The sequence below is a fragment of the Eleutherodactylus coqui genome, chromosome 4, assembly GCF_035609145.1.
Source record: "Eleutherodactylus coqui strain aEleCoq1 chromosome 4, aEleCoq1.hap1, whole genome shotgun sequence".
NCBI lineage: Eukaryota > Metazoa > Chordata > Amphibia > Anura > Eleutherodactylidae > Eleutherodactylus > Eleutherodactylus coqui.
The window spans coordinates 156873385-156900055 of NC_089840.1; the positions used below are offsets into that span (position 1 = coordinate 156873385).

The 26671-nt window shown below is 46.0% G+C and overlaps 1 protein-coding gene across 2 annotated transcripts in view; it reads left to right on the top strand.

Annotated features, from left to right (window-relative positions):
• MPC2 (mitochondrial pyruvate carrier 2) overlaps window positions 1-26671 on the top strand; it is a 43008-nt gene that overhangs the window by 6408 nt on the left and 9929 nt on the right. Inside the window, exons 2-5 of one of the 2 annotated variants that reach the window (XM_066600331.1) lie at window positions 6053-6093; window positions 17407-17491; window positions 19027-19138; window positions 26099-26139. In XM_066600331.1, the coding sequence (XP_066456428.1) occupies window positions 6053-6093; window positions 17407-17491; window positions 19027-19138; window positions 26099-26135 (275 nt within the window). In that variant the 3' untranslated portion in view covers window positions 26136-26139. The remainder of the gene's footprint in view (window positions 1-6052; window positions 6094-17406; window positions 17492-19026; window positions 19139-26098; window positions 26140-26671) is intronic. The other variant, XM_066600330.1, reaches the window with a different exon arrangement.

Consider the following 26671-nt stretch of genomic DNA (forward strand, 5'->3'; position numbering starts at 1 on the left):
GTTCAAGGGCGTCCGATGTTGATGACATCAGTGATGACATCACAATAGCAGGTGGCTTACTTATTCGATCTACGTGGGGGGGGGGCGTAACTTTCGACGACGCTCGCGCGCCATTTATCGTAGGATATTTGTACTATGCCTATAATCTTCCCAGGAGTGTACTCAACAACTTCCCAAAGTTTCATGGCGATCGGATGAATGGTGTAGTTGCGCATAAAGGACAAACACGCACGCACGCACGCAGACAGACATACATTCAATTTTATATATATAGACTAGCGTACCCGTCGCGCGTTGCTGCGAAGACAGACATACATACATTTGTTTTTATATATCTAGATAGCAGCTTTCAAGTTACCTCAGCGGTATAATACTGTATATAACAACCAATCACAGCACAGCAGCTTTCATGTTACCTCAGCAGTATAATATATAGCAACCAATCACAGCACAGCTTTCATGTTACCTCAGTGGTATAATATATAGCAACCAATCACAGCACAGCTTTCATGTTACCTCAGCAGTATAAGAAATAGCAACCAATCAGAGCACAGCTTTCATTTTACCTCAGCAGTATAAGAAATTGCAACCAATCACAGCACAGCTTTCATTTTACCTCAGCATTCTCAATATCCAGCAATTGTCTTGCGAAACGTTCGGCGGATGCATCATTTTGTAGTTGAACACTCATCCCGTTGCTCGTAATGCCTTTTGCTTTTGTGCTTGAAATGGAAATCAAACGATCTTTGTCTGGGGGGGCATAACTGTCGACGATGCTCGCACGCGCCACCTATCGTAGGATAGATGTACTATGCCAGTAATCTTACCAGGAGTGTACTCAACAACTTCCCAAAGTTTCATGGCGATTAGATGAATGGTGTAGTAGCGCAAAAAGGACAGACAGACATGCATTCCTTTTTATATATATAGATGACATCAGGAAGTGAGAGAATTAGATTCCGTACGTAAAATTTGGACGCTAATTATTTTGCGCTTAGAATTGAATAATCGAATTGGGACCTATTAACTTTTCCTATTTATAACATAATCAATGCTCGTGCCAAATTTCAAGTTTCTATGACATTGGGAGGTGAGAAAATTAGATTCCGTACGTAAAATTTGGACGCTAATTCTTTGGCGCTTAGAATTGAATAATCGAGCTGGGACCCATTAAATTTTCCTATTTATGACATAATCAATGCTTGTGCCAAATTTCAAGTTTCTATGACATTGGGAAGCGAGAAAATTAGATTCCGTACGTAAAATTTGGACGCTAATTCTTTGGCGCTTAAAATTGAATAATCGAGTTGGGACCCATTAATTTTTCCTATTTATGACATAATCAATGCTCGTGGCAAATTTCATGTTTCTACAATATCGGGAAGTGAGAGAATTAGTGGCAATGATGGAAATCGAACGATCTACGTGGGGGGGCGTAACTGTCGACGACGCTCGCACGCGCGCCATTTATCGTAGCATAAATGTACTATGCCTATAATCTTCCCAGGAGTGTAGTCAACAACTTCCCAAAGTTTCATGGCGATCGAATGAATGGTGTAGTAGCGCATAAAGGACAAACAGACAGACAGACATACATTCAATTTTATATATATAGATAGATAATATATATGTGTGTGTAACCCCCCCCCCCCCCCTCCCCAGAAGGAATGAAAATATATATTATACATACATACACTCACTCCTTGTTGGTATCATCCCTCCTGTAGAAGTGTATATATATATGCAGTGTCAGTAACATTCGTTCCCTGGAAGAAGGATACAAGATAGGCTCTAGAACCCTATTGTACTGCCTCTAGCTTGGATACAAGATGTTATATGGGCAGGCATGGAGACTCTAGTACGCTGTTGTACCATCTTTAGCTTGTATACAAGATGTGATACGGGCAGGCATGGAGGCTCTAGTACCCTGTTGTACCGTCTCTGGCTTGGATACCAGATGTGATATGGGCGGGCATGGAGGCTCTAGTACCCTGTTGTACCGCCTATGGGCATGGAGCTTCTTGCACTTTGTTTTACTGCCTCTAGCTTGGATACAAGATGTGATACTAGCAGGCGTGGAGGCATACAGGTTTCATACGGTATGCAGCATATCTCTCCAGTATTGAGCCTCTAGATGAGCGGTGCCCAAACTTGCTCCGACTAAGGGTCTCTGTGGTGATCAACCGATGACTGCTCACCACTGTACTGATTATCGGCGGGGTGCCGCAGCTTCCCGGCTGGTAATTGCACTGCGACGCTGATCCTCTGACGTCAGTCTGCACCCAGGATCCTCCTCCCCTGACTCCTCTCCTCCTCAGTTCCACAGGAGAGGACTTGGGGAGGAAGCGTTCTTGGCGCCTACACTTCTGTCAGTGAGTACTGGTGATCAGCGCTAAGCAAAGGAAGAGCAGCGCTGACTGCAAGGAGAAGGTAAATATATGGGTTGGGGGGGCTAATATTATTGGAGCTACTGAGTGGGTTATATTACTGTGGCTACAGTGGGGGTTAATATTACTCTGGCCGCTGTGGGGTTAATATTACTGAGGGGGTTAATACTACTATGGCCACTGTGTGTGTGTGGTCATTATTACTACTGGGGCCACTGTAGGGGGTGCCATTATTAGTACGGGGGCCACTGTGGGGGGCGGCATTATTAGTACGGGGCCCACTGTGGGGGGCGGCATTATTAGTACGGGGCCCACTGTGGGGGGCGGCATTATTAGTACGGGGGCCACTGTGGGGGGCGGCATTATTAGTACGGGGCCCACTGTGGGGGGCGGCATTATTAGTACGGGGGCCACTGTGGGGGGCGGCATTATTAGTACGGGGGCCACTATGGGGGGCGGCATTATTAGTACGGGGGCCACTGTGGCGGGGGGGCATTATTAGTACTGTGGCGGGGGGGCATTATTAGTACGGGGGCCACTGTGGGGGGGGCATTATTAGTATGGGGGCCACTGTGGGGGGCATAATTAGTACGGGGGCCACTGGTGGGGGGGGGGGTCATTATTAGTACGGGGGCCACTGGTGGGGGGGGTCATTATTAGTACGGGGGCCACTGGTGGGGGGGGTCATTATTAGTACGGGGGCCACTGGTGGGGGGGGTCATTATTAGTACGGGGGCCACTGGTGGGGGGGGGGGGGTCATTATTTGTACGGGGGCCACTGGTGGGGGGGGGGTCATTATTAGTACGGGGGCCACTGGTGGGGGGGGGTCATTATTAGTACGGGGGCCACTGGTGGGGGTCATTATTAGTACGGGGGCCACTGGTGGGGGGGGGGGTCATTATTAGTACGGGGGCCACTGGTGGGGGGGGGTCATTATTAGTACGGCGGCCACTGGTGGGGGGGGGTCATTATTAGTACGGGGGCCACTGGTGGGGGGGGGTCATTATTAGTACGGGGGCCACTGGTGGGGGGGGTCATTATTAGTACGGGGGCCACTGGTGGGGGGGGGGGTCATTATTAGTACGGGGGCCACTGGTGGGGGGGGGGGGTCATTATTAGTACGGGGGCCACTGTGGGGGGGGGGGTCATTATTAGTACGGGGGCCACTGTGGGGGGGGGGGTCATTATTAGTACTGGGGCCACTGTGGGGGGGGGGTCATTATTAGTACTGGGGCCACTGTCGGGGGGGGGGGGGTCATTATTAGTACTGGAGCCACTGTGGGGGGGTGGTCATTATTAGTACTGGAGCCACTGTGGGGGGGTGGTCATTATTAGTACGGGAGCCACTGTGGGGGGGGGGTCATTATTAGTACGGGAGCCACTGTGGGGGGGGGGTCATTATTAGTACGGGAGCCACTGTGGGGGGGGGGGTCATTATTAGTACGGGGGCCACTGTGGGGGGGGGGTCATTATTAGTACGGGGGCCACTGTGGGGGGGGGGTTATTATTAGTACGGGGGCCACTGTGGGGGGGGGTTATTATTAGTACGGGGGCCACTGTGGGGGGGGGTCATTATTAGTACGGGGGCCACTGTGGGGGGGGGTCATTATTAGTACGGGGGCCACTGTGGGGGGGGGTCATTATTAGTACGGGGGCCACTGTGGGGGGGGGTCATTATTAGTACGGGGGCCACTGTGGGGGGGGGTCATTATTAGTACGGGGGCCACTGGTGGGGGGGGGGTCATTATTAGTACGGGGGCCACTGGTGGGGGGGGGTCATTATTAGTACGGGGGCCACTGGTGGGGGGGGGGGTCATTATTAGTACGGGGGCCACTGGTGGGGGGGGGGGGGTCATTATTAGTACGGGGGCCACTGGTGGTGGGGGGGGGGTCATTATTAGTACGGGGGCCACTGGTGGGGGGGGGTCATTATTAGTACGGGGGCCACTGTGGGGGGGGGTCATTATTAGTACGGGGGCCACTGGTGTGGGGGGGGGGTCATTATTAGTACGGGGGCCACTGGTGGGGGGGGGGGTCATTATTAGTACGGGGGCCACTGGTGGGGGGGGGGTCATTATTAGTACGGGGGCCACTGTGGGGGGGGGTCATTATTAGTACGGGGGCCACTGTGGGGGGGGGTCATTATTAGTACGGGGGCCACTGGTGGGGGGGGGGGTCATTATTAGTACGGGGGCCACTGGTGGGGGGGGGGGGTCATTATTAGTACGGGGGCCACTGGTGGGGGGGGGGTCATTATTAGTACGGGGGCCACTGGTGGGGGGGGGGTCATTATTAGTACGGGGGCCACTGGTGGGGGGGGGGTCATTATTAGTACGGGGGCCACTGGTGGGGGGGGGGGGGGGGTCATTATTAGTACGGGGGCCACTGGTGGGGGGGGGGTCATTATTAGTACGGGGGCCACTGGTGGGGGGGGGGTCATTATTAGTACGGGGGCCACTGTGGGGGGGGGGGGGTCATTATTAGTACGGGGGCCACTGGTGGGGGGGGGGGGTCATTATTAGTACGGGGGCCACTGGTGGGGGGGGGGGGTCATTATTAGTACGGGGGCCACTGGTGGGGGGGGGGTCATTATTAGTACGGGGGCCACTGGTGGGGGGGGGGGTCATTATTGCTACTGGGGACACTGGGGGGGGAGGGGGGTCACTATTGCTACTGGGGACACTGGGGGGGGAGGGGGGTCACTATTGCTACTGGGGACACTGGGAGGGGAGGGGGGTCACTATTGCTACTGGGGACACTGGGGGGGAGGGGGGTCACCATTACTACACGGTGTGGATTTGCTGCAGAATTTACAGATTTTGAAAATTTCATCCACGCGCTGTGGAAAACTTCACAAAACATGTGCGGATATTGACATGTGGTGCTGGATTTAATTCCGCAATATGTTAATTTAAATATAATGAATATCAGTAGCCCATCCAGCACTCCAGTGTTACTCAGTTTTATTTTTAAACGGCCCTGTTCCTTTTTATAACAATGAAGGTAAAAATTATATGTTATGATAAGCCATGCCTCTAACCCCACCGCTGAGCACACCTTTGGGCTCCATGAGAAACTTTTGCTTCAAAAAGGGCTCCGTGGCTGAAAAAGTTTGGGAACCCCTGCTCTAGATTGTGTAAACTCGTAGTCTGTGGAAGTTGGTGTCCCAAATGGTTCCATACATGTTCTATTGGTGATATAGAAGTGTGACAATGTTGTGGGGGCTTACTGTGACCCCCTTGTGTGTGTGGCCGAGGAATATACTGCTGCCTCTTGGAAGCCACCATGAGAGGAACACGCGTGGCTGCAGGATGTCTTGATAATATGTGAGCTGTCTCTTGTACCAATACTAGGGGTGACAGACTGTTGTATGCGATGGCCCCCCCAGCAGGGCGTGCCAGAGGCCGTACATGTAATGAGGGCCGTGAGACCAAAGGTCCTATAGCCAAGCACCTTTAAATGGTTCCGCCAAACACAGGGATGTAACAATGGCGCACCCTGTCTATGGATGGCAGACAATGAAACAGTCAGACGATCTCCTGATATGATGATATAGGATGCAGATTGTGCATGGGACACGGATGGGCTACACACAGTCTGTGTTATCATGTGTACTTGTAAGAAACTGCTGTCATTAATCTCTGATTTTTTTTCTTGTTTTTAGGCCCCAAGACGGTCTTCTTCTGGGCTCCAATAATGAAATGGGTAATGTTATTCTCAGTTTTTATATGTGGTTGTAGAAGACTGACTGAATGATACAGAAAACGATGGATTGTTCGAATTTGGATGATGATTAATTTGTTCAGTGTAAACGCAGCCAACAAGTGATTAACGATAATTTGTTCACGTCTCACTCATTTCATGCAAGCATGAAAGTCATTGTGGGCTCATTCGCTAGTCGTGGTTGTTACTCACTGGTACAGGGAACACAATGATCCTGTAATAAGTGTACATTTGTGTTGTAATCAGTTCGAGCATCCTGGTAAAATAAAATGGATTACAGGGTTTATGTAATCTGACCAAAGACATCTGCATACAGTTTGTATGTTCTCCCCGTGTTTACTGGGTCTTCTCTCGGGACTCTGGTTTTCTCCCACACTCCAAAAACGTTAAAGCAGACTATTTTAAACATTGGAGAGAGAAGCCATAATATCTATTGATGTAAATTGCTGCAAAATATGTATGCGCTATATAAATATAGGTGGTTAGTATTATATAATGGTCTGTCGTTCGCTCTCTCTGCCTGACAGAAGCAGCCGCTGACCACACCTGCCATGAGACAGTGTAGTGGTTTGGTAGCTCAGTACTTCAGTACTGGTCTCAGCGCTGAGACCCCTGCCGATCCCAAGAACACAGGACCCATGTCCTCCCCTTCTCGTGCACATCTGCTTCTCCAGCCTGCAGTGATGTCAGATTGAATGGAGCAATGGCTACACATGCACGGCTGCTGCGCCATTTAATGGGGCTGATGGACATGGCCAAGCGCTCGTACAGTTCTCAGTCAGTCCCATTGAAAATGAATGGAGTGGCACTGCACATGCACAGCCATCTCTCTGTTCAGTCGTCTCCTCGCTGCGAGGGGAGCACACAGGAGGGGATCAAACATCCTATAGGTGATAAAAGTTAATTCTAGTAGAGCCCATTTTAAGGGTCATTTTGCACTGTGAGATTTATAGTAGACGAGCGCTGATCAGCAAGATCGGTTCTAGACCAGCGGGCCTTTACATGGCCTATTCACACTCTATTAAAGGCCGAATAATTGTTTGCACAGTCATATAGTGCTATCATTGGTCGCCCATATATTTCTGCGTTTACACATTCATTCGTAGGCTAATCTTTTGTCCATTTACCCGTCCGGACAGGCAACGTTCAGGTAAACCTTCTTACCCAATAATCAGGGCCCGTAATGTATACACGGACCAGAAGTATGACCGCATATGAGGTTTGTAGAAAATTCAGCTTTTGTGGTGGATCTGCATGGCCGTCATTGTGTGACTCTTGGCCTAACAGGCCAAGCTCACATGAGCATACAGTACAGTTCTGCGTTTACCGGTGCATGGAGCTGCAATCACCCTGATTGTGATGATGTATGCCTGCTCTTGCCTGCGTATCTCACGTATGCCGTCCTGCAGCAGCTTCCTGGTTTCTAATTTTTTATTTTTCTTCCTCTTTCCTTATTTTGTTTACTAGCAACATGCGTATTAAACGCCGGACACATGCAATGTATTGTGTTGGTACAGCGGTTTCATACGCACCCATAGAGAACACTGTAAAATACACGCATTCTTTTTCTTATGCACTTATACGCAATCAATATACACAAGTGTGAGTGGATCAATTGCCGTCATTCACCGCGTATATTGTACATGTGATGCACAATTATGCTGGTGTGAGCCTGGCATTAAAGTGGTTGTCCCGCGCCGAAACGGGTTTTTTTTTTTTTTCAACCCCCCCCCCCCCGTTCGGCGCGAGACAACCCCGATGCAGGGACTGAAAAAAAGAACAGCACAGCGCTTACCTGAATCCCCGCGCTCCGGTGACTTCTATACTTAGCGGTTGAAGATGGCCGCTGGTATCTTCTCCCTCCGTGGACCGCAGCTCTTCTGTGCGGTTCATTGCCGATTCCAGCCTCCTGATTGGCTGGAATCGGCACGTGACGGGGCGGAGCTACACGGAGCTACACGGAGCCCCATTGAGAAGATAAGAAGACCCGGACTGCGCAAGCGCGTCTAATTTGGCCATTCGACCATTTTAGACGGCGAAAATTAGACGGCAACCATGGAGACGAGGACGCCAGCAACGGAGCAGGTAAGTGAAAAACTTTTTATAACTTCTGTATGGCTCATAATTAATGCACAATGTACATTACAAAGTGCATTATTATGGCCATACAGAAGTGTATAGACTCACTTGCTGCCGCGGGACAACCCCTTTAAACGTAGCATTCCTTGTTGATTCAGAATCCAAGGAGGGTAGGTTAATGTTTTTTTTTTTTTTTTCCTTCCATTAGTACTGCAGTGCATTGTACACCCATCTGGATGATACTTTCTGGGTCTGATCAGCACAATACTGATTATCCCACAGTTTGACCGTAGTGGAACATCACAAGTTATCATAGCTAGTTTTAAACTCTGGGGACACGTGTCAGCATGCTGTTTAATGGCCACGCAATGATTAGTTGAGTTTGATTTGTTGAATTTTATGTAAGAAATCCGATGCTTAAAAGGGCATGTGCACATGGTCCTTAATGGGTCACAGGCCAAATAAATCCCACATGTTGCAAATATATGGTACTTGGTCCTGGGCTCTATTCCTGACCATTAATAAATGGCACGGGATCAAGCAGGAGTAGGTTGGGTTCTTAGCTGTCAGACACAGCAGAGGACCCGGAGGAGAAGACAGAAGCGTTTATGTGCTATGTAAAGAATACAGGAAACTGCACCCGGTGATCACGTGACTGCTAGAGACCCCCAGCATGTCAGAACTGTGGGGTCTTGGCAGACTAGGGGTATGTTTTTCCCTGTAAATGGGGTTCCTATGGATGCTGCTCCTAAGGCCCAATGTCCACATGCAGATTTTATTCATAAAATCCGCATGTCTTGCTGCCCATTGGGATGCATTAGCATCCGTAGGGCAGCTAAAAGCATGCAGATGGAATTTCTTTCTGGCGTGCGTGTAGTACGCACGGGAAGAAATCACAACATGCTCCATTTTCCTGCGGGTCTCTCGTATGGAAGGCCCCCGCGGCTTCCATTGAAGCCTATGGAAGCTGTCCATATCCAAGGCACAGCCGCAGCTGTTTTTGTGCTGTGGCACAGATACGCGGGAGAGTTTAACGAAAAAAAATAATGAGAAGGCTGTGCACAGCAGATCCGCTGGCCGGAAGACAGAAGATCCGGCCTTCAGAGGAGAGCCTTGCAGCATCTTGAGAGGTAAGAAAAATGTCAGGATTCTGCAGTGGAATCTGTGCGTGCAAGTGGACATGAGGCCTAAGAATGCTGCAGTTAAAGGGGTTCTGTCAGAAAAAAAAAAAAAAACCTACTCACCTGTGCTTTACGGGGCCGGTCACCGGGAGGCTGCTGCTCCTCTTCTTTTCCTCCGGCAGCTGTCCGATCGCAGGGCAAAAGCTGTCAAACTTCCAGCTTCCGCCCCTGCTCTGACCATGCCGGGCAGCAAGTATGCGTCATTCACTGATTGGCCTGGCTGCATGTGCATCTGGTTCCTTGTAGAGTCGACGGCAAGTGCACGTGTCCCCTTCCTGATGCGCATGCGCAATCGCCGTCAACTCTCCGTGGACGGCAGAGATTAGATGCGGCCAGGACAGCGGGAGTGCGCATGCGTGCGCAGAAGCTGCTAGAAGATGCTAGAAGATGACCCCTCACAACGGAGGGAAGAACAACAGCAGGATTAGGTGAGTTAGCTTTTTTTCCCCCACTCTTTTCTTTTTACACTCTGCAGGATGCAGGTGAGTATACATTTTTTTTATTTTACTGACAGAATCCCTTTAAGGCTCTTTTACACGGGCTGACAGTCTGTTAAACCACTTCACAAACGCTGACATCACCGCTAAGGTCATCGGCGCTCATGCAGAGCATTCAAACAGAAATACTTGACCCCAGCTCTTTTTTTTTTTTTTTTTTTTTTTTTTTTTTTGTGTCTTGTGGTCTAGTGACCATAGTTTCTTTCTTTAGATTCTGCCCTTTCCTTTGTGTTGGTTCAGGATGTAGTTTCGCTCTAGGCACTAATGAACTTATAAACAAGTTCTAGAAACTTTTGGAAAGTGTGAGTCACCAATAAGGTTTGCTCCAGGCAAAACAACTCTCAGAAAAAGTGGGGTCTTAGGCCCTTTTTGACATGCCTTTGTTCATCGCGTTAGACGCAGGCTCTGAACGCTTGCGTCTAACGCGATGGCTGTGGGCAATGCTTTCTAAATGAAATCATTTCCATATGCAGATGGAGAGCTGTGCTAAACGCACGAAGGTCGCGTCCAGAAAAGGAGACGCGACATGTCGTGCGTTCAGCGTCTAACGTGAACCCAGTGCCCATAGAAAAGATAGGAGACCCATCTGACGCAATTACAATTGTGTTCAGGGCACTCTATTCGCGTTACCAGGCCCTGCATTGTTTACAAGTTGCCATGGAGACCGTTGGTCCCTCAGCGGCAACTTGAAAAAAAGGACGGGCACGCAGCCCCACAAACACACACACAGCCCATGCTCACAGGTCCAACGTCCATCTTCTGGCTTCCTTGTAGCTGGCAGGACCTTGTTTCAGTGTGTTTACCTCCAATCATCTTTCTGTACTTCCGCTCTTGTGAATTTTGAAGGGAGAGCATGCGAGCAAATTAATATTTCTTGGCTCATTAGATAACGATTATTAGAGCCAATAATAAAAAAACTACTTTTCATATACCTAATTTTAATTATATGTTTAATTTGTAACTTTAATATATTTTCATGATGTTATTAACCCCTTAGTGACCAAGCCTGTTTGCGCCTTAATGACCAGGCCAAATTTTGCAAATCTGATGTGTCACTTTAACATGGAAAAACACCAGAAAGGTTTTGCATATCCAAGCGATTCTGACATTGTTTTTTCACCACATGTTGTACTTTATTTAGGCGGAAAAAATAGACCGATAGAATTTGTATTTATTTATTAAAAGCGCCAAAATTGGGAAAATTTTGAAAAAATCGTCATTTTTTTCACATTTCCAACTGCAATATCTCAAAAATGTGCAAACATAATATAGAAATTTTTGTAAGATATATATTTCGATCCGTTTACTTTATTTTGGGCGCACATTGGAAAAACTTTCGTTTTTTTTTTTTTTTACCATTTAGGAGACGTACAAATTTAACATTACTTTTCAGCATTTTGAGGAACACTTTGTTTTCCTACACCAAGCCAAGATTGGAAAGGCTCATAGGAGTCAAAATGATAGATACCCCCACAAGTGACCCCATTTTAAAAACTACACCCCTTAGTGTATTCACTGAGGGGTGCCATGAGTATTTTAACCCCACGTTTTTTTTTCAGGAGTCAATGCAATTTAGAAGAGAAAAACTAAAATTTCATATTTTTGCAAATATGTCATTTTAAAGACAGGACTTTTTTCTATAGTACACATGAAAATGAGGATTTGCACCCCAGAATGGATACCCCTGTTTGTCCCGTGCTCAGAAACATACCCATTGTGGCCCTAGTATTACGTCTGTATGCACAATGGGGCCCAAAATGAAAAGAGCAACCGGTGACTTTTGGAACAGAAATTTTGCTTGAATGAGATTTAGGCCCTATTGTACACTTGTAGAGCCATTGAGTGACCAAAACGATGGAGAACGCCCACAAGTGACCCCATTTTGAAAACTAGACCCCTTAACGAATTTATCTAGGGGTACGATGTCTTTTTTGACTTCACGGTTTTTGAATGAATCTAAGCCAAGCAGAAGGAAAAAATTACGATTTTCATTTTTTTGGTAATTCTGTCATTTTAAAAGCGTTTTTTTTTTTGTACAGCACATATATGAATAAAGACTTGCACCCCAGAATGGATACCCCTGTTTGTCCCGTGCTCAGAAACATACCCATTGTGACCCAAATCTTACGCCTGTATGCACAATGGGGCCCAAAATAAAAAGAGCAACCGGTGACTTTTGGAACAGAAATTTTGCTTGAAGGAGATTTAGTCCCCATTGCCCACTTGTAGAGCCCTTGAGTGACCAAAACAATGGAGAACCCCCCAAAGTGACCCCATTTTGAAAACTAGACCCCTTAACGAATTTATCTAGGGGTACAATGTCTTTTTTGACTTCACGGTTTTTGAATGAATCTAAGCCAAGCAGCAGAAAAGAAATACGATTTTCATTCTTTTGGTAATTCTGTCATTTTAAAAGCGTTTTTTGTTTTGTTTTTTGTACAGCACATATATGAATAAAGACTTGCACCCCAAAATGGATACCCCTGTTTGTCCTTTGCTCAGAAACATACCCATTGTAGCCCCAATCTTCTTAGAGGGCGCATGGCTAGGCCTATAGTGTATGGAGCACCCGTTTGATTTTAGTGTACAACTGAATAATTTACAGGCCCCATTGCACACTAGTAGAGATAATAAAATGCCCCTCACAAGTGACCCAATTTTGACATCAAGACCCCTTAGCTAATTTATCTAGGGGTGTACTGGGCATTCTGACGCTACATTTTTATTTTTTAAAATAATTATAATGCGAGTGAAATATAAATGTGATTTCATTTTTTTCACCAAATTTGACACTTTTAGGACCGTTTTTTTTTGTTTGTTTCAAGCAGGAAAAACTGGGGAGACGGACTAATAAAAGTAAAACTGATTCCCTTAAAAGAACACCCACACCCCCTTTTGGCGTTTTTTATATGTGAAATAAAATTAATAATGTAAAACTGTATGGTAAATTTCAAAGCAGGGGTAATTACAAAGGCCAGGGTGGGATGGGCACGTGGGACAATAAAAACGCGTATCTCTCCTCCTCCCTTGCTTAGTGCAGACGCGGCACTTTTTTGGGGGGTATTTTTTGCTCGCAGTCTGGGGGATGGGATTCATAAAATGGTGCTCCATTAGCCTCCGCACCTCCTCTGATTGCAATGTGTCTTGTGGTGCGGTGGTCCCAAATAAAAGATTTTCTACGAGCGCCTCCTGAAACTGGAGGAAGCTCAGTGTGCCCCCAGACGATTTAAAAATTACGTGAGTGTTATATGTAGCCATCTGTATAAGGTAGATGGCTACCTTCTTGTACCAAGCTCGCGGTTTACGTTTCACAAGGTAGGGCTGTAGAGGTTGGTCTGACAGATCGACGCCCCCCATGAATTTATTATAATCTGTGGCGCAGACCGGTTTAATTTTCTCCGCTGCAGCCCCCCTCTTCCTAACTGTAACGGAGGTGTCTGCGTGCACAGTGGACAGCATAAAGACGTCCTTTCTGTCACGCCATTTAACTGCCAGCAAAGGGGTCATAGGCCAGTGCGTAAGACGCGCCTTTGTCTATACGCCTGGAAACAAGGGGTTGTGGGAATCCTACCCTATTTTTGCGGATAGTTCCGCAGGCCCCTGTACCTGCGGCGTGTAACGCTTTAAAAAGGGGGACGCTCGTATAGTAGTTGTCGGTATAAATATGGTATCCCTTATTTAAAAAAGGGCCCATGAGCTCCCACACAATTTTCCCGTTGACGCCAATGTCTTCTGGGCAGTTGGGGGGATTTAATTGGCGATCCGTGCCCTCCTAAATAAAAAAGTCGCAAGTATAACCTGTGGCGCTCTCACAGATTTTATACAGCTTGACGCCATATCTTGTGCGCTTTGAGGGAATAAACTGTCGGAAAAATAAACGGCCTTTGAAGCGATTCAGCGATTCATCCACCGCCAGATTTTTTTGAGGGGTATAAATGTTTTTAAAGGCCTCCCTTAATAGCGAAATAGGGGGCCTTAATTTGCCCAGTCTGTCATACGCCGGGTCACTTCTCGGGGGGGATTTGGGCATTATTTGCAAAATGAAAAAAAACGCAGAATGTTTTCATATCTGCGTCGGGGCATTATGGAAGCAAATACGGGCGTTGCGTGAATGGCGCTCGTGGACCAATAGGACCATATGGATGACTTTTTTACGAGTCCCATTAGTAAAATAAGTCTCAAAAATTTTTTTAGCTCAGGGACATCTATGGCGGTCCACATCACTGAATAAACCGACGTTGGGTGCGCGGTCACGTATTGTCCAGCGTATGTATTTGTCTGCTCGACAATTAACTGCAGCACATAGTCGGTAATAAATAAATATAAAAAATTATACAGGGTGAAATTTGCGACGTCCAGATTAACGCCTGGAGCCGCTAAAAATTCTGGGATGCGGGGTGCAAACAAACTTGCGGCACTCCACACAGTGGTGGGCGCCGCATAACTTGGCCCCGCTGCCCCAACGACTTCCTCTACCTCCATAGCGCTGGAGGCAGAGTCGTCACTCTCAAAAAAAACCTCCTCCGACTCGCTGGTAGCATCGCTACCGGAGCTTGACGCAAAGAGCAGCGCGTACGCTTGCTCGGCGGTGTAGCGCCTACGCTCCATTTTATTAAAAAATTTTTTTAATGGGGGTAAAAAAAAAAATAGCCCCCAAAAAAGCGGACACGAATAAAATAGGGTAATTGGTGTATAAGGGAAGGTGAAGGCGGGTAATAACGTTTTTTTTTTCTCCTTTTTTTTAACTCGCTATATGGCACACGATTTTTCTCAGTTATCTCTCTCCTGTCACAAATCACTCTGATTGACAGAGGAGAGATACGCCAGACTGATCGTGTGCCATATTTATTAAACAAATGACATGGATGGCTGTGATAGGTTTATCACAGCCACCCATGTCAGCAGGGACCAATCACTTTGGTCCCTGCAAGTTACTATGCCTAAGACATATTTAGCCTTAGGCTATACTGCGCATGCGCCGCCATTTTGTTCGGCGCATGCGCAGTAGAGGGTAATGCCCTGTGTTTTGGGGGGGCTTTTGGGGACCTTAGGGGAGCATTTTCATCTCCCATCATGGATCGGATCCATGAGGGGAGATGAAACTACAACTTTGACATCTACAACTTTGACGGGATATTTAAACTTCGCGGCGCTTCTGCGCATGCGCTGCCATTTTCCCCTTGGCGCGCATGCACAGAAGCCCGTGGCGGCTTCAGATCGCAGGGGACATCGTGGAGGTGAGTATTTTCAGCTGCCCTCATGGATCCGATCCATGAGGGCAGCTGAAACATTTACTTTTTAAAAACTTTTTTTTAAACTTTTCCGCGATCGCCGTTATCCATTGGATAACGGCGATCGCGGTAACGGGGACCGCTGACATCTCCTGCCTCCCAGCTACCTACAGGAGCCAGGAGATTTTAAATTTCCCGCGCCGCCGGGCCTTCTGCGCATGCGGCTGACGTAATGCCGCCTGGCGCGCATGCGCAGAAGGACGGCTACGGGGCCCGGAGCATCGGGAGAGTGGGGAGCAGTGCGGCGGACCTCGGTGAGTAATTTCAGCTGCTCCGATGGATCCGATCCATCAGGGCAGCTGAATATGTAACTTTTTTTGCACTTTTATTCAGTTTTTTGCGATCGGCGCTATCCATTGCCTCAATGCCGGGGGGGGGGGGGGGGGGGTCCGTGCAGCCAGGGATGACAGCTCCATGCTGTCGGCTACCTGCGGACACCGACCGCATGGAGCTGTCACGTCCAGAGCCCGAGGGGCTTTATTCTCTGCAGGACACGTGTTTTTACGTCCTCAGAGAATAAAGCCCACTTCGGGAGGACGTAAAAACACTATGGGCTGGTTGTTAAGGGGTTAATAGTTAGAAGTTAATAATAAATTCAACAGTTTAATGTTTTAAAAGAAAACTATAATTTTTTTGTTGCTTGTGTTGCCTTTTTAACCCTGGACCTGTTTTATTTTTATACAGCATTTTAAAATCGATATATTGAAATATCGGTAGTTTTACAATAATTGATAGTTCGTTCAGCGATTCTTGATACTATCGACTATCTATATTTTTGTGTTGCTGTCCCAACCCTACCCCAGACCCTTGGGTATGCTCTGCCCAGTGTCCACTAGCAGTTCACTACATCTAGACTAACCCAATAAGATAGAGCGGGGTTCTCACTAACAGTGAGTAGATCCTTGAGTAGTGCCTGTCTGGGTCATTGCCATTGTATGTATATCTGATTTAGAGTGATTTAGAGTGAGAGTGAGAGAGGAGAGCTGCTGCTGCTGCTGCGGCGGCGGCAAGTAGGATCCTGGGGTGCATCAGAAAAAGTCTAGCGGCACATAACGAGATCATTGTGCTTCCTCTTTACACCACACATGGAATATTGTGGACAGTTTTGGGCATTGGGACTCAAGAAGAACATATCAGAGCTTGAGCGGGTTCATAGGCGGGCAACTAAAGTAATAAATGGAATGGGCAGACTACAAATACCCAGTTATGGGATTATAATTGGGATTATTTTGTTTAGAAAAAAGACTGTTGAGGGGTGACCTAATAACTATGTATGTATTTAAGTCGGGTATATCAGTGAGTGTAATATATCAGGGGGCGCTCTAATAACTATTTATAAATATATCAGTGGTCTGTACAGAGATCTCTCCCATCATCTGTTTATACCCAGGATTGTGACAAGGGGGCGCTCTCTACATCTAGAGGAAAGAAGGTTTCGACATGACATAGAAGGGGTTCCTTACTATAAGAGCAGTAAGACTATGGAACTCTCCTGTGGACACGGTGATGGCAAACTCAATATAAGAGTATAAGAGGGTTCTGGATGCCTTTCTTGAGCGATACAATATTAAATGTTATATCACTGATTATTCCGATTGCCAGACCGGAGTCTGGGAGGATTTTATTTCCCTTAAATGGTAAAAATTGGCTTCTACCACAGTTTTTTTTCCTTCCTCTGGATCAATATTGGGGCATAATAGGCTGAACTGGATGGATATGTCATTTCTTGATCTTACATACTATGTTACTAAATGTATGGTCCTTTGGGACCAAAGCACTGGTCTTTAACACTGGCATTGATATGGCTGGTTTTCGGTCGGAGGTCCTGTCACATATCTGGCACAAAATACTGGAAAGTAAAGCGAGGCAGCTGAGCGGAAATTGAGCAGACTCCATTATAGACAATGGGGTCCGTCTGGCGCTCTTTTGGTTCTGTTCTAAGATGGAGCCGTTCAGCCATGGGGGCTCCCCAAATGAAGCTGGAAAATGGAACGCACTGTTGTGAAAGTGCCCTAAACTGCTGCAGTTTACCACGTTGGCAAATTGCAGTAATCGCTGTGCTGAATTTTTCCGTGGAGCCTTGTCACTCTAATTGTTTGTTTGCATTTGATGATGTCCATCATGCTGCTCCTCTGGATGGTACTGAGATCTGTTGCAGCCTCGTTGTTTGTACTACTCAGAACTTTATTTCAACATTTTAACCCTGCAATTTCCTAAATGCTTATATGTCTTTTTTATAAACTGCAGGGTTTGGTGATTGCTGGATTAGCAGATATGACCAGACCAGCAGATAAATTAAGCCCGGCTCAGTCTGGAGTTCTTACGGCAACTGGTAAATTGCTCTATTATATTTCATGGTATTTTTTCAGTTAAATGGAACAAAGATTGTCCAATATTCTTCTTGCGAAAACATGGTGTCAAAATGTAGCAAAGGAAAAACTATAATGTAACTGCTGTTACCTCTGAGCAGGTTCTCCATTCCAGGGCTGTTCTATATTATGGCCATCAGAAGAAAGCAATGCATCAAGTAAGGCATATCTAAGACAGAGGAAACTAAGAGGCAAGGAGTAGTCATGTGGAGGGCTCACATCAAATGACTGTGCCCACGCGGCAGAGAGAGAAGAGCGTACCTTCTATGATCTGCCAGAAGTATGGAACCACACAATATATAGATTGGGAATTGCATTACTTGTATATTTACTGTAGATAGAAACCTGGGATTCTTAGCACACATCTTGATCAGATTGTGTGAGCTCTTCAGATGGGATCCTACACTAAACTGACTTGCCCCTCTTGGGCCTAAGATTATTGCAAATTCTACAATCAATGTTTTCATTGGCCAATGTTTTATTAGATCAATATTAAAAAATGTACCAACTGTATTTTGTCGGATTCCAGTGTACCCCCCCCCCCTCCCGCCCCCGCTTGCTTCCCCTGTAACATGGCCCTCCTTTTCAGATGAATTGAGTTTTTTGCTCACTTACCTACAAGGTCGGTTTCAGCCCCATTTATCATAACACAGACAAGTGTCTCTGCCTGATGGAAGGTCTTCTGATCTGAATTTGGATCATCATATGAATTGAAGAGTTGGGGGTCAGGGCACTCTTCTGTACTATGGGCACATAAGTATGGCAGCAATAACTTGGTGTGAATCCAGCTTAAAACTGTTTACTAGTGGTAGCATCTGTTTTCTCATCCATCTTGGTTTCTTGTCTACCCCCCTAAGTACTAATAGGAAGACTGGCAAAAGTAGATGTAATCTCTTAAGGCCTCCTTCCCACGAACGGATTTACGCCGCGTAAATCCGCGGCAAAAATCCGCTGCGTTGCACCCTGCTATTAGGTTCTATTGAACCTAATAGCACAATGCACACGATGCGTAATTCCACCGCGGAATTACGCACCGTGAAATCTCCCGTCCTCACCCGCAGCATGTTCTATTTGCTGCGGGTGTACGCGCTGACGGCTTCCATTGCAGTCAATGGAAGCCGTCCGTTCACGCTATCTCCCGCTGCAACCAGCGGAAGATAGCGTGAAAAAACGCTTCCCCGCCTACCGCCGCGCGTCATATGACGCGGCCGGCGCGTCACGTGACACGGCCGGTCGCGTCATGTGACGCGGTGGGCGTGTCACATGACGCGACGGCGGTGGGCGGGGAAGCGTCTTCACGCTATCTTCCGCTGGTAAGTATGGGGTCTCTGGGGGGCGCCGTGACGGGCTTCACTGCGTAATATTACGCGGCGGAGCCCGTCACGCTCGTGGGAAGGAGGCCTAAGTTTAACTTTATCAGTATTATTAAATTCTTTATGCATGGATCAAGTATACTCCAGTTACACAGTAATAAACTTTTTCTTTCTTCACTTGCCAGGACTTATATGGTCACGTTATTCCCTTGTGATTATCCCTAAAAACTGGTCTCTCTTCGCTGTGAATTTTTTTGTCGGCTGTGCAGGCGGCTCACAACTTTTTAGAATATGGAGGTATGTGTTCTTTAGAGAAATACATTTATCAACATTCTTAATACCTAATCTATTTAAAGTGTTCTAGCATTAGGCTGAATCCACAAGAATTAAGTTCACGCAAGTATGATGACTGCTGGAACTGTTTTATTTGTTGCCAAGGATAAAATCTATCCTGTGAGTTCCAGATGGCAACCTTTGTGGAAGCCGAAGGCTTCTGTGAGAAAGTCTCTCGTGATCTCACAGGAAGGCATTTAATCCGAATATCCTTTGCTTTTAACTGCTTCCATTAAATGAATGCGCTATTGGGTGGTAATTGTGATTGCTTATGCTCGTACATTCATTGTGGTAGTTTGTCTCAGACAGTCATGCTCCCACTGAAACGGCAGGGATCAGAGAGGCAAGACCTAGTAAAAGTTGCCTGTCAGTTTTAAATTGATACTGCTCGTCTTCTAGTCTCCAAGTTGGAATAAAAATGTAAAATAGGTTTTAATTGAGAGCATGGCTGGAGGCTCTTGGGATCAGACATTTCTCCTTGGCACCTCACTCGCTGGAAATCTCGCGGTTTGGCTGCAGTGAAAAAATGCGAGCTTTCCGCCAAAAAAGCGCTGCTTCAAAACCTGCGGCACTTAGCCACGGGTTTTGGAGCAGCTTGGCTGCATGCTTTTCCGTTGCAGAAAAGAGAACGCGACCGCAACGGAAAACAAAAATTGACATGCTGCAGCCGAGGAATCCGCGCTGGCTTTGCCGTCCCTTTTGGACAAGATTTTTGATAAATCTCGTCCACTTGGCTAGCCAATACCAGGATTAGTGGCCGCAGGCGGATTTGCCACGGCAAAATTCTGGACTGAATTTCCTCGACAAATCCGCCCTGTGTGAACCCAACTTTAAATTTAGTTGGTAGCCCGACAGCTATTCTCCCACTGCATGTTTGACCATGGTTTTGGCTCAGATTTCAGTTGGTCTAGCTTCTAGGAATACTTATCTATGCTTACACTAGCTTTTGGCTGTCTAGGTCACAACATGTTGTATGTCCAAAAGTTTTTTTTTTTTGTTTTTTTTTTTCAGCTGGTTACTGATTAACAACTGACCCTGTACATCTACATCTTTTTGTTTTCTGTCATGCTTATGTAATTTGCTTAACTCTATAATGTGTATGATCATGCTGTAAAAGATTATTGTCCTCTATTCCCTATTGATGAATAGTGCCCAGGATGCTTTAGCTTTCTGAAAAACTGTATAGATTTTATGACCAAAAGAAAACCGTTTTAGATTAATCCCTTAATGCTATTGGACGCACATCTACGTCCTGCAGCGCTGGGGTTTGTATAAAGGGAGATCGCAGGGCGATCTTCCTCCGTACAACGCGGGCGCTGAGTGTTTCTTACAGCCGACACCTGTTGGCAACCGTTCCACGTGGCTGATATGAGCTTTTAACACTTGTAATTCTGACAGCGGCATTTAATTCCCCCGAACGATGTTCAGGGGTCCTATACGGGTTCCCCCTCGATGAGATTGCAGGGAGCCGTGCGGGTGTCATTGTGGTCGGGGCCTTCTGAAATGCCCCAGGGCTGTCTTGGCAGAATGCCTATAAAGCCATGTCGTGGGGTGGCTTTATAGAATGCCTGCCCGATCATAGTATGATGTAATGCTATGGCATTACATCATACTGCAGGAGCATTCTAAGCATTGCAAGTTGTTGTCCCCTCTGGGGACTAAAAAAAAAGTAAAAAATAAGAACCATAAAGTTTTAATAATTAAAAAAAATACTTTTCAGAATTATAATAAGTTAAAAAAAATGGTGCCATATTTATAATATAAAATGCATATTTGGGATAGCTGCATCCGTAAAAGTCCGATCTATCAAAGGAACACATTATTTACTCCACAATTATTTACTCCAGGAAAAAAAAACTGCCAGAAATGCAATTTTTGTCACTTTGTCTCCAAGTAAAAAGTGCAATAAAAATCCCCACTGTTAATCCATTACATGCTGCGGTCAATGTTGAGCACAACATGTAAAGGATTTACAAAGGGGAAGGCACTCCCTCTGTGACTTCATTGGCTCTCTGCCATGCAGTCACATAGGCTGATGGGTTACCATGGTAACTGTATGTCAGTTAATGTTTTGCCATGACCTGTGATCGCTATGGTAAGCGATAATGCAGTGCAGTATAGAAGTATTGTATCAGAGCAATAATAGTATCACATGTTTAAGACCCCTAAAGGGACCTAAAACAACATAAAAAAAAGCTAAAAAAAAAATTGAGCCAAAATAATTTTTTTTGTTTTTTCGCTTCCCAAAAAAGCTCAATAAGTGATCATCGATAGGAAAATTAATAAAAAGTTTAAATGCAGCGATTTATGTTATTTATGCTTCACGAAAAATACTGCAAAAAAGTGGCAGAAAATTTTATTTTTCGTCCCCCCCCCCCCCCCCACCCCCCAGCTCCCTGACCTAAAAAAAAACTATTTAAGAATGGTGGAATTTTCCTTTAACCGCTTTCCGCTCTAGGACATAGTTACCTCCAGCTGTTTATTACAGCTGACACCCACGGGCAAATGCTGCAATCAGCTGCGCGGACGATCGGCACTTTTAATCCATTCTGACAGCGTCATTTAAATCCCCCAAACGATGTACTAACCCCCCACTCACCCGCAATGAGATTGCAGGGAGTCGTGTGGGCGTCGTGGCAGCCGGGGGCTGTTACAATTAACAGTTCCACTTTTGGGGAACAGACCTTGTGGGAGTAGGAATCGTGCTCCCAAATTATCTCAACCTAACTGCATGGCGGCGGAGATCCACATAGCACAAAGGAAATCCTCCTCTGTTGGTATGAGCCGTTGAGGTAGAGTGTCGTGCCTAATACTGTATGGGAAAATAAGACGCTGTTAGGTTTGACACAATGGAGGGGTTCCAAAAATGCCTACCTTTAGGTTTTTAGGGGTTTTTAACTCAATGATGCATACTATGCTATTGTACATCTTGCTTTTTTTTATTTTGGGAGTGATAATACTTCTCTGCCTGGAATGGTTTTCTATCACATTCTGCATTATTTCAAGTTTTCTGCTAATACTTATTTTCAAAACATTCCCATCCCTAGAAATTGTGGTTTTGCCGCCAAACTCTGCATGCAGTTACATCTCGGGCAGATATGTAAATGATGACATTTGTGGTGTGATTAGATAAACGATCTTGCCACCAGAGGCCCTAAAAGTGTTTCACCCCATTGCTTTAAAAAGCTCTCGAAGGCTCTATTTCTGTAGTAATCTCTTTTTCCACTTGTGTAGAGCTTGTTGACTACTGCAAATGGGAGCAACGGCGGGTACATACAATGGGCCCACTGAGACCAAATATCCTTTTGCAAAACGCCTGGAAATGGTTCTGATAGACATAGGGGTGTAACAATGGCGCCCCATGTCTCTGGATGGCAGACAACAAAACAGTGGTAGCTGTTCGTGCTTGTCGGACGATCAGACGATCCTATCTATTGGTGGTCTGTCAAGGATGTCCGGAGCCTGGTCGCCTTGTGTGCCCTCACACATCCACTGGTCCCTCCTAACAGTCTGGTCAGAATGGTTCAGGTGGGACAATTCATCGATATGACCATCCAGCTTCTTGCTTTTCTCTCACACTGGCAACGGGCTGAAATCTCTGCATCATAGTGGTCCACAAGCTCTACACAAGCGAAGGAAGAGGTCACAACAGACAAGGAGCCTCTAAGAGCCTTTTATAGGCCATGGGGGGAAACCACTTTTAGGATCTCAAGTGGCAAGACCGTTCATCTAATCACACTACAACTGTAATCATTTGTGTATCTGCCAGATTTGAAACTGCATGCCGAGGTTTACAGCAAAGTGTGATTGTTCTCAGCAAGAGAAACCAAGTTATCTTGTAGGTGTGATACCTTTTTACTTGCTAACAAAAAGACATGATGATAGAGCAAGCTTTCAAACCTACTTAGGGCTCGTGTCCATGGACAGAGTGGGATACACCCGCGGACTTACGCGGTCTCAGTTAATATTATTTTCATGGAGACCTCCGCTGTGGAAAAACATGGTGACATACAACATGTTGCGAATTTTTATTTTATTTTTTTTCTTTCTTTCCTTCCCCCACAGCGGAACTCCGTGGCAGAATTACGCATGTGAACACTGACAGGCAGAAAGGTTCTATTCAACCTAATAGCTTAACAGCTGCGTTATTCCGCAGTGGGAAACATGGCAGAAATCCATCCATGGGCATTAGCCCTTCGGGTTCTTCCTCAGGCTTGATATATACAAATGAAAAGACACAGACCTGGTAGGATTAATTTGCACTTAAAACAATACCAGAACAGGATGAGCAGAGGAATAAATAAGCCACTGATAAGGATGTGAAAGTTTGATGGTCTCCAGAATGGTGTTGGGGGTTCACCAGGCCTGTGTGTTACCTCTGCTAGATTTCTTATATTATCCATTGATGCATGAAGCCCTTTCCAATGTTCATTCTGGTGTTGAGTGTCAAAGATTTTTATAAACTTACACTCATAGAATGGTAGAGTTGAAAGGGACCTCCAGTGTCATCTGGTCCAACCCCTGCTACATGCAGGATCACTAAATCATCCCAGATAAGTATTTGCCCAGCCGTTGTTTGAACACTTCCATTGAATGAGAACTTGCCACCTCCTGTGGTAACCTGTTCCACTCATTGATCACCCTCACTGTCAGAAAGTTTTTCCTAATATCTAACTTGTGTCTCCTCCCTTTGAGCTTCATCCCATTGCTTCTAGTCTTTCCTTGTGTGAATGACAATAGGGCTGATCCCTTTGCACTGTGACAGCCCTTCAGATATTTGTAGACCTCTATTAAGTCTCCTCTCGGCCTTCTGACCAGACCAGAGATTGGAGCTGCAGGAATGTCATTTGCATATTGCCTATGCATGCTGGGAAGAGCACAGAATCGCTGTAAACTGGAAGATTGCCGGGATTAGCTGGGTCTAGCTGCTCGGAGGACATCGCTAGACCAGAGATTGGATCTGCAGGAAAATCATTTGTATATGCCCTGTGCATTCTGGGAAGAGCAAAGAATCACTGTAAACCGGAAGATTGCCGGGATTAGCCGGGTCTAGCTACTCGGAGGACATCGCCAGACCTTGTACACTTAGTAGTATCTTTATAGGACATCGCCAGACCTTGTACACTTAGTAGTATCTTATAGATTATATATCTTCACTACAATTCTTGACTTTTAAAACTTTGGAAGTGGACATCAACTGGCAACATGGAAAAAGAGAGGAGCCATATGGTGAGCTGCAGCGTATGCTATATGTTTACAGACCTACCAGAGGAAAAACCAAACTTCACTTGCCAGAAATGCATGCTTGTGTCTCTACTGGGGAAAAAAGTGCATAGTCTTCAGGAGAGAATAGCTACGTTGAAATGTATTAAGGAAGGTGAGGATTTCCTTGACAGAGTAGAAGAAAGTCTTCAAAATGTTGAAATAAAAGAAATGTCCAGTATACCTGCAGAAGAATGGAAGCATGTGACCCAAAGAAGCAGGAGGATCAGGAGTCAGCCAGCACCCATACTGCTCGGGAACCAGTACAGAGTTCTCACGCAGAGGGGCTTGGTACTGGTTCCAGAGCAAAAGGAGAAAGAGGTAAAGGAAAAATATGACATTACCCACAAAGAACAGAGCAGGGTAAAAGGGGGTACAGCAAGAAATGACTTTACCAACAAAGAACTATGTAGTAAGCACACAGAGTCCTCTTGAATGGAGATAAAGAAGTGCTGTTGGGAAGAAAGAAAGCGGAGTGGTGGTTGTGGGGGATTCCCTATTGAAAGGAACAGAGGCTGCTGTCTGCAGACCTGACACCTCCCGAGAGGTGTGATGTCTTCCAGCTGCACAAATCAAAGATGTGTCTGATAGGCTGTCAAGACTTTTCAGTCCTACAGAATACCACCCATTCCTACTAATACATGTAGGGACAACTGACACTGCAAAAAAGGGCCTTGCAAATATCTGCAATGACTTTGAAGACCTCGGAAAGAAAGTGAAGGAACTAGGAGCACAGGTAGTTCTCTCATCCATCCTCCCAGTGGCCATGGAATAAGAAGATGGAACAGGATTCTAGAGGTGAACAACTAGCTACGTTGATGGTGCTGTCAGCAAAGGTTTGGATTTCTAGACCATGATGTGAATTACCTGGACTGCTTGCTAGAGATGGGTTGCATCTTACAAAAACAGGTAAGCATATATTTAGTGGGCACCTTGCTTCATCATTAGGAGAGCTTTAAACTCTTAAAGGGGTTGTCTCACGCCGAAACGTTTTTTTTTTCTTATTCAATAGGCGCGAGACAAACCCAAGGGATGGGTTAAAAAAAAAAAAAAGTTTATTACTTACCCGAATCCCCGCGCTGCGGCGACTTCTTTCTTCCTTTACCAAGATGGCCGCCGGGATCTTCACCCACGATGCACCGCGGGTCTTCTCCCATGGTGCACCGTGGGCTCTGTGCGGTCCATTGCCGATTCCAGCCTCCTGATTGGCTGGAATCGGCACACGTGACGGGGGCGGAGCTACGAGGACCAGCTCTCCAGCACGAGCGGCCCCATTCACCAGGGAGAAGACCGGACTGCGCAAGCGCGTCTAAAAACACCAGAAGACAGCGAATTTAGACGGATCCATGGCGACGGGGACGCTAGCAACAGAGCAGGTAAGTGAATAACTTCTGTATGGCTCATAATTAATGCACGATGTATATTACAAAGTGCATTAATATGGCCATACAGAAGTGTATAACCCCACTTGATTTCACGAGACAACCCCTTTAAGGATATGGGAAGGGAAGTGAAAGGCCAGGTAAAAATATACAGCTAATTAATACATTTGAGAACCTTGCTATTAGAAGTGGAAAGAAAGACAAAGACAAAACATTCAGAAGGAAAGTAGGGGAACAAGAGACACCGATCACAAACTGAAATGGTTTTTGTTTTGCACAGAGCATGGGAAACAAACAAGGAGAATTGGAGCGCCTAACAAGGTAGAGAAATATGTCATAGGCATCACGGAAACTTGGTGGAATGATGCACGTGATTGGAATACAAGGCTTGAAGGATACAACTTCTTTTTAAGATACAGACCTTAAAAAAAGGGGAGGTGGTATTGCGTTGTATGTTAGGAAAATATTAATCTCCACAGAGATTCAAGCTTCAGAACATGGTAGCTCTGTAGAAACTGATTAAGAATACAAGGATAGAACAGAAAGGACACCATTGTAGGCATTTACTATAGGACACCTGGACAAGCAGAAGATATTGATGAACTCTTCTTACATCAGATGGCTAAGCTCTCAAAAAAGCATGCCATAGTTTGATCCAACCTTGAGTTCTGAGTTTTCTCAGGTGGTCGTCTGCTTTTTATCCAAAATTCAAGAATAGCATGATCCCTGCCTCCTAACGTCACTGCCACTCTTACTTCCTCAACCATTCCCTCCCTGTTGGTAAGAATTAGGTCCAAGATAGTAAATCTGCTTGTTTTCTCTTCTACCTTTTGGAAGATAAAGTTGTCAACAA